Source organism: Mesitornis unicolor, unplaced genomic scaffold (genome assembly GCF_000695765.1).
Source record: "Mesitornis unicolor isolate BGI_N332 unplaced genomic scaffold, ASM69576v1 scaffold2073, whole genome shotgun sequence".
Taxonomy (NCBI): domain Eukaryota; kingdom Metazoa; phylum Chordata; class Aves; order Mesitornithiformes; family Mesitornithidae; genus Mesitornis; species Mesitornis unicolor.
The window spans coordinates 43,937-52,503 of record NW_010176553.1 but is presented as its reverse complement, the minus strand read 5'-3'; the positions used below and the strand labels follow the sequence as shown (position 1 = coordinate 52,503).

General features: G+C 44.7%; 1 protein-coding gene across 1 annotated transcript in view; it reads left to right on the top strand.

The window, feature by feature from the left end:
• Positions 1–8: 8 nt before the first annotated feature.
• GALNS (galactosamine (N-acetyl)-6-sulfatase) overlaps positions 9–8,567 on the top strand; it is a 44,826-nt gene continuing 36,267 nt past the window's right edge. Inside the window, exons 1-4 of the mRNA XM_010181765.1 lie at positions 9–86; positions 4,151–4,274; positions 5,499–5,573; positions 6,621–6,723. Coding sequence (XP_010180067.1) covers positions 78–86; positions 4,151–4,274; positions 5,499–5,573; positions 6,621–6,723 — 311 coding nt within the window. The 5' untranslated portion in view covers positions 9–77. The remainder of the gene's footprint in view (positions 87–4,150; positions 4,275–5,498; positions 5,574–6,620; positions 6,724–8,567) is intronic.

The following is an 8,567-nucleotide window of genomic DNA, read 5'->3' as shown; positions in this document are numbered from 1 at the left end:
TGCTGGTTTCCCTTTGCCTTTGCTGGGCCCTGGGCCCCGCCGCGGCCTCCGCGCCCCCCAACATCCTCCTCCTCCTCATGGACGACGTGAGTGGGGCCATGGGGGGTGCGAGGGGGCCGGGATATTTGTCACTGGGATACACGGACTCGTATCACTGGGAGAAAGTCACTTTGGAGTGGTGATACTGAGGGGGGTGGCAGTGAGGGGCTGTTAGGGTGGAGGGGGGTGTTTATGTCCAAGAAGGGGGTTGGGTACCTGTCCCTAAAAGGGAAGTTAGGTTCTTGGGAAGGGGTCGGTGTGGCTGAGGGGAAATTGGGTCCTCAGAGCTATAGGGTGCTTGTTACAGGGTGTGGGCTAGGGGAGCTTGTCACTGGGGTGAGAGTGTGGCTTCTGGGGCTGCTGGAGGGGCTCCTGTGGCGGTCACCTTCTCCCAGGCCCTGGAGATGGGTGCTCAGCATGGCATAGATTGAGTGCCTGTGCCTTGCAGGCAGGGCCGCTGTCAGAAACGTTCTGCTGATGTCTGGGAAGTTTGGTCGTGGTGCGTGCATGGAACGGCAGAGATGCTGTGGTGGTGGTCCCTGAGCTCACGGGAGCGTCATGGTGCGTGGGCTGGGTCCAGAGCTGCGCTGGTGCTGAGGCAGAAGAACCAGGCTTGGCTCTTTAAATAGAGGTTTCGTCAGGTTGGCTCTCCGTGAGTCTTATCCTGCAAATTACTCTTTTGGATGTCCTCCTAAGTGCACATTGAGGGCTGGTTTTTGGGCCTGGCAAGGCTTGTGTTTTGAGAGCATGTGTTGAGCATTTATTTGCTTCGTTGTGCTCCCTGGAGCTCTGTTACTGACTCTGTGGAGCAGAGCTCTCCCTGATGGGCACGACCCAAGTTTCCAGGTTGGCACATCATCCTTTCCAGGTGGCGTGGGCTCCTCGTCTGTTCCCTTTGCTGGTTCCTTTATGGGACAGCGTGTGAGCAGGGGCTGTATCATGATTCATGGTCAGAGGTCTTCAGCGCAGTGACTCAAGCACCACTCATAGGTCGATGGGATGATCTGGAAAAGTTTGATTGAAATAAGCAGGAACATTGGAATAAGTTTGTAAGAACTTACTCTCAAAGCTGTCATGGTGTGGTTTCTTTCTTGAGTCTTTTCCAGATTTTGTGTGAAAAATGGTGAAGAATTGAAAGGAAGGCCCAGGCCCTGGCCCTCCTTTGGAGCAGAGCTGCCCTGAGCCACCTCCATTAGAGACATTGCAGCATTCACCCAAACCTCTCGTTATTCCTTGTATGCAAATGAGGCTTCTCAGATCTATAAAGTCAAGTCCATATGCAAGCCTTTTGGAACTGGTGTTTACACACCTACGTACCTTATCTAGAAGCCTTAATTTTCTTATCTACCAGTCCATTCATAATGACTGAGCAATTAACTCCGCAGTCCTTGGCAAAGGTTTCTGCAGGCTGAAAATCAAGGTGTCTTGGTGATTTTTTCAAGTCTTGATAAGAATCATTCTCAAGTTAAGACTTGGTTTTGGAGCTTACAAAAGCAGCTGTGGCAATATCTTCTACTACCAGTGATGGATGTAGTTGTAATAGCACTGAATAAGGTGCACGTTCAAGTGTAGACAAAGAAACTCCAGTAGCATCCAGGAAATGTTTCAGAACTGGAGAAGGGAGCAATAAATCATTAAAGAGCAGAAATGATCAGATTTGCTTTTAACTAAAAGTCTTTTCACTTTTACACCCTGGTCTTAGCCACATAGGTAAGAAAATAGATTCATTTCCAACACGTTCAAGTTGCTACCATCTTCCTGTTTTGCTTTATTTCTGATATTGTCACGTCATCTTTCAGGTGATAGAAATGCATTGTGTGTGGTTTTAAGCTACTCGAAAAGCTAAGAGGGTGGGGATGTGACTCGAAGGGTGGGTGAGCTCTTATCGCCTGTTTAGCTCCGTTCTGCCAATTCAACGTGACTGTCTCGCCGTTGTTTTCAGAGGATTTCAACACTCCTGTACAAGATAATTACCTTGTAAGCCTGGTTCTTCTGACCAGTCGAGCCTCGGGCAGTCTGTCTCAATTTTCTGTTCAGGAATATTTCTCCCCAAGCTGGCATTTGTAATTTTCAAGATGAAAGCTCCTTGGGAACAGTGATTATCCCACTCTAGAAGTGCTGGCATGAGTCGAGAAATGATGAGGCACAGATCCTGATTGGAGCTTCTGTGAGCTATTTATTTATTTAATACGCTGTTCATTAAAAATACCTCTCGATGGTCTTTTTCCTTTGATCCTTCAGTAACTTCTGTGGCTCTGTCATTGTGTGTGAATTAGAGCAACACGATATTGTTTTTTAATTTTGTCCTTGATGATAAAGATACTGAGGAATCCCAGAATGTGAGGAGTTGGCAGGGACCTGGAAAGCTCCCCCAGTGCAACCCCTGCCACAGCAGGATCACCAGAGCAGTCACACAGGAACACGGCCAGGGCTTTGGGTGTCTCCACACAAGGAGACTCCACAACCTCTCTGGGCAGCCTGGGCCATGCTCCATAACCCTCACACTGACAAAGTTTGTCCTCATCTTCAGCTTGAACCTCCTGTGCTCCAGCTTGGGACCATTGCCCCTTGTCCTGGCATTGGCCATCCCAGAGCAGAGCCTGGCTCCTTCCTCCTGACACTGCCCTTTCCAAATGGATCCCCAGGAATGAGGGCAGCCCTCAGTCTCCTCTGCTCCAAGCTCAAGAGCCCCAGCTCCCTCAGCCGCTCCTCAGCAGGAGATGCTCCACTCCCTCCATCATCTTTGTGGCCCTGCTGGACTCTTTCAAGCAGTTCCTGTCCTTCTTGAGCTGAGGGCCCAGCACTGGACACAAGATTGCAGCTGTGGTGTGAGCAGGGCAGAGCAGAGGGGCAGGAGAACCTCTCTGCCCTACAACCACCCCTTCTCATCCACCCCAGGATGGCGTTGGCCTTCTTGGCTCAAGGGCACATTGCTGGCTCATGGGCATTGCTGCCACCAACACCCCAGGTCCTTTCCAGCCACTCATCCCCAGGCCTGTAGTGCTTGAATTGAGAACTCGGGGGTGATCCCATTGAATCAGTTTTAATTCCACATCCTAGTGTTAGGTGGTATCATTTAATTGCTCCTCACTCAAACCTCAGCAACCAGCTCTGCAGCTCTCCAACAGTTTTCTTTTCCAAACTGCTCGACTGCAGAGAAAATGTTAGACTCTCAAATGGGACCAGACAGATGGTTTCCTAAAGATCTCAATACATTACACCCTCCATATCAGTTGCTCACCTGATACACATCTGTATTAAAGAAAGCTATTGCCTTTTTTAAAGCATAATATAATCTCTAGCAACCACGGTGCCTAATTGCTCATTAAGATGTTCCCTTCTAGAACCTTCTGATTTAAGTCACTTACTTTTATTTGTATTATTACCAGTAATAGTTTTCAGCAATGAATGTAGACAACGTGATGGTAATTTGATGGTTCTCCTGGCGTGTGACCTCTCTGAATTAGGGGGAAGACGCGGGGTGAAGCCACTGCCTTGCAAATAAGCAGAGTGACATCATACGATGCCTGTGGCAGGTTTCTCTCCAGAGCTTGCTTTTTAAAATGAACTCTCTCTCCTTTCCTGCAGCGCTGCTTTTGAGTTTAGGCTTTTTCCTTGCTTTTCTCATTACATGCACACAGCTGGAGAGACAGATTCAGCAGTCCTGGGGTCAGTGGTCCAACACAAAGCCACGTAGCCAGGGACTGAAGGGTCACCCTTTGCAGTTGTACAACACTGAGTATATCTTGTGTAACTTCCTTTTCTTCTCTGTTTTTTGTACACTTGCCAGTCCTCGGGCACTTGAGTAAGAGTGAAGCCATTGGGGTTCTCGCTTGATTCTGCTACGAGTGTTTTAATGCCTGTTAGCACATCATTTAATTTCGTGTGTGCCTCTGTTTCCCATTTGCCAGTGAAAACTGTAATGGTTCCTTGCTTCGCAGGGTTGGGGAAGATCATTTTTATGACATTTGTGAAGTACTCCCTAAATAAGGAGATGAGCACTATAAAGATTTAGGAATGGAGACAATAAAAGTGTTATGTGGGCCCAGAAGCATTGTCGTCGTGGAAGACTTAAAGTACTTTTACATCTTTTGGTGTGTTCTTTCTGCAGATGGGTTGGGGTGATTTGGGAGCTTTTGGAGAGCCTTCTAAGGAAACTCCCAACTTGGACCAGATGGCTTCAGAAGGGATGCTTTTCCTGGATTTCTATACTGCCAACCCCCTCTGCTCTCCGTGTAAGTAAACTTGAGTTTTAAACTAGCAGATAAGCGTGCCACCTCCTGAGAAGATTGGGACGTTTGCCAGCACCTGACACGAACTACCAACCAACCCTGTGATTACCCGCAGGGCAGAGCTTGGATTTGGTGCTTTGATCTGGCATTTTGCTCCCTTTTTATTTATGGGTCGACTGGAAAACCTGCAATCTCCAGTTCGTACAGAGCAGTGTTTTAGTGATCGAATCAGTCCAGCTGAAGGATTTTTTAAAACATTCTCTGGTTCAGTATTCTAGCTTTGGTCATTGCATTTTTTTGGTCTTTCTTATTTTGGGATAAGCAGACAAAGCAGTATCTAAACTGTTGCTGATCATGGTGTAGTTTGTCCAACTCCATTCGTTTTGGTGAGGCTTTCACACAAGGAATGGCAGGAGGTTACGTCCAGCTTTTGACCCTGGTGGCCTGCAAGATTCTTGGGGATGGAACAAGAGATAAAAGAAACGTTTGGGTCTGGGAGATGCAGATATTTTTATCTTTATTGTTTTTTTTCTGTGGGGTGGGGTTTTTTCCTTTCTTTTTTCCCTCAAACCTAATAGACAGCCAAGAACTGAAACAAAAATGAGGAACAGGGGCTTTTTATTTCGGCTTTCATTTTGGATATAATTTGTCAGTGTGCTGATGACATCCTGTATCAGAAAAGGCATTTTAAATATGCTGCAGTCCCGCTAAGTCCAGTGGTGGTACTGCATATGCTTAAAGTTTAACATCTGTTTAAATGTTTCCTGCAGCCAGGACTGACTTTTATTGTCAGAGCTGGACAGCTCGCTCTCCTCTATTACATGTATTTTGTCAGGCAAGCTTGAAAATTTAGCCTTAAGCATGTAATCAGTTTGTGTTATGATTTCCTCTTAAATATATGTGTCAGGTATTCCTTCTAGAATTACTGAGATAGGAGGCTGCTATGTTGACTATTGAAAGGAATTACTCTTCAGCAGTGAGTAATTTAATAAAGAGGCCAAATTTCAGTCTGATTTGTTGTGGAATAACTCGAGTGGTGTTGTACCATTCCTCTCACTGGAGAGGGGAGGGGCTGCCTCTTCTGATGTGGGTGATCTTAGCAGCTGGCTGTGGCAAAATGACGTTGGCATGCTTCAGTCAATGCACTGTCCTCAGTTGTTATATGATAATATTAATATTAAGCAGAGAATGCATGTAAAATAAAACATTTCTTGTGGTTATTTGCAGCAAGGGCAGCACTGTTGACGGGCCGTCTCCCAGTCAGGAATGGTTTTTACACCACGAATGGACACGCCAGAAACGGTATGGGCTTCATTCCTCATGTGCCTTCCTCTCTCGATTTCCCTCTGCGCTTTGCAGGGTGTTTTGCTTTGTACAAAGACTTGACTCGGTGATCTTCCCCTGTGGATATTCCGGAGTGGCACTAAAAGATTACCACGTTAACTGCTGGTAATAAGCGTGAAATTTATTGCTTCCTCCTCATCAAGCAGAAAACCTCCTCAAATGAAGAGATGTAAACAAGGCTGGTTGAGCCATTTGCTTCTGCTGGCTGAGAAGTGTTTCCTCTGGGCAGTCTAATTGGTGTCTGGTGAAAGAAAATCACGTGGGGTGGATGTTAACACCCGGAGTAAGGAACCAGCTGCTTGTGCTTTCAGTCAGCAGCCAGTTTTCCAACCAGTTCAGCCTGGGTGGTTTTATAGCAGTGTTGTGGTTCTTCCAGGGAAGATTACCAGTTCATAACCAGTTCTGTAACGTCCCTGGGTTGATTTTGGTTCCTGTCATTGGTTCCAGCATGACAGACACCATGTGAGACCAGCAAGACTCAGCAGCTACGTACTGATTCACACTGCGTATCAGCAAGCGTGCTTGGCTATCGCTGTCCTAACCAAAGTCACATCTTAGATTCTCAAGGGCCAGAGAACTGTGGACTGAGGGAGACGTGATTTTTGTCAGTCTAAGCAAGTTTATTAACCGTTTGATTTAGGAAAAAAAATGCCTTCATTTTAGAAAAATGTTAAATATAAAGCAAATTTGCAAGAGTAAAGGTAACTCCAATGCACACCTAAAGCACTTGCTTTCTTTATGATCCCCCTTTCAAGGGTCTCGCCTTCATTTTGCAATGGCAGCCTCCTTTATTATTGGCTGTGGTGTACAAGTGGGTGGAAATCTCCCTTTGGTCTCCCTGAATCAACTTGTTCTCTTCATCTCGTGGCCTGGGAGGACTTCCAAGGGTTGATATTGCTGGGATTACTATTTCTCATCCAGTAGCAGTGCATTTAATGACGGGTAGCTACGAGCTGTTTGCTTTAATATTTCTAAGAGTCAAAAAGGTTTGTTTGCTTCACGCAGCATACACACCACAGGATATAGTAGGAGGAATCCCAGATTCTGAATTACTGCTTCCAGAATTGCTGAAGAAAGCTGGCTACGTCAATAAGATCATTGGCAAATGGTAAACTTATTTTAAGATCTTTTGCTTTGAGACTTCAGTGTGCGTGTGTGTGTATTGTGAAGGAACAGCAGAACAACCAGAACTGCAGGAAAAACTGTTTTGAAGCTCAGATAGCCATCTTTTGAAATCTGTGGTGGCTCTTTTCCCCCTGCTGTGATCAAGTTCCGAATTGAGTGTTACCATTACAAGTACATACATCTTCATACAAAGTATTGAAGGGGTTCTTATGTGTATATATATGTATGTATTTATAAACCCTTCAACTCTTTGTGCTTTCATCCATATATCACACTACTTAATTTAATCAAAAAATGCCAATATGTTCTGTTGGAGCTTGCTTTTGGCACCTACTTGCTTTTTATCTTTATATGTTGGGGTTTTTTGTTAACAGAGTAGACAAAAATTGTGAAAGCTGCCTTTTTGGGGTGGATATAAGTGTGTGGTATAGAAACAGAGACACGGACATCTCCAGGACTACGTTGAAGATCAAGTGTAGACGTTCAGTGTGGATATACTCGATCAGGATAGTTGATACCAGGTGTTTTAGAAGTCCTAATACTCTGTGAAGATTGTCCTTGGACTTTACCGACTTTCATGGAAGTATAATCTTCATAGAGGATACAGAAGAACTTCTAAAAACCAATGTTTTATGATGTCTGCAAAGAACTGGAGGGGAAAAGCCTGAAAGATACTCAGCTCAAACACACACAGTGGAATTACCAGTGTAATAGTTGAAACTGGTGATTTTGTAACATACGAATTTCAAATGCGCTTGTGGGCTGTAATGGAATCCCATGGGCTCTGGGGATCTCTGAACAGTTGATTCCCAGTTTGGAGCAGTGCTGTAATAAATAAATGCATAAATAGCAACTTCAAAACTACATAGACATCAGAGGAGCACTGCTTGGTTAGCAGAGTAATTGTTAATGAAGAGACTTTGGACAGGGGGATACTGTTTAGGACAGTAATGGGATACAATTTATTTAACAGTTTCATTAGCAAGTTAGAGGAGGGCGGTGCTGAAATTGGAAAGAAAGCAAACTAAACCTAAGACAGTGAATTATTTATTACCACAAATCCTAACGGCAGAGTAGCCATGAAGAATCGGATCAGTGGGCTGAATGCAATAAGATTCAGTTCAGTGCTAATAAATGTAAATTCATACACCCAGGGAAGAGAAGTAAACAATGCAAATACAGATTGGTTCCAGGCAGTTATTTGGAAAACAGCAAATCTGGAAGGACCTGGAGCTGTTAGCAAGAAGCAGGCTAAATATGAACGTGCAATGCACTATTGGTGTGCACCCAAAAACTATCATCCTGGACAGGGCTGGGTTGCAGTAGTCTCTATCATTTGTGCACACCACCTGCTTGCTAGAAAGGTGTAAAGAAATGCAAAGGGCAGTGGTTAAATTGGAGTCTCATCCTAGCCACGCCTAGAATTTTAGAGCTTTGCAAGATATTTAGGTTTTCCAGCAGTAGATTTTTATATCCTTTCAACATCCCTTCTAAAAACTATTCAAGATATCCTGTGACAGTGACTTCCACAGTCTAATTGTACATTTGCAAGTCTTTTCCATGACTGTTTTAGAATTTGTTGCATTTCATTAAATAGCACTGTTTTTTGTGTTGTGAGAGGGTGAGAATAATCTGCCTCTCAGTAATTAATCGATAGATTTTTCTCTTTGTAAGTTCTCTTAGGACTTTCTTAGAATGAAATCTTTTTTTCATGTCCCCTGTGGTAGAAGCAGCCAGGAGTTGCTTTGTGTTATCACGTATATCAATGAGGAAGGGGTAGAATCCTGCAGGTCAGACACACCTGCAGTTTTAGTTACATCACCAGGA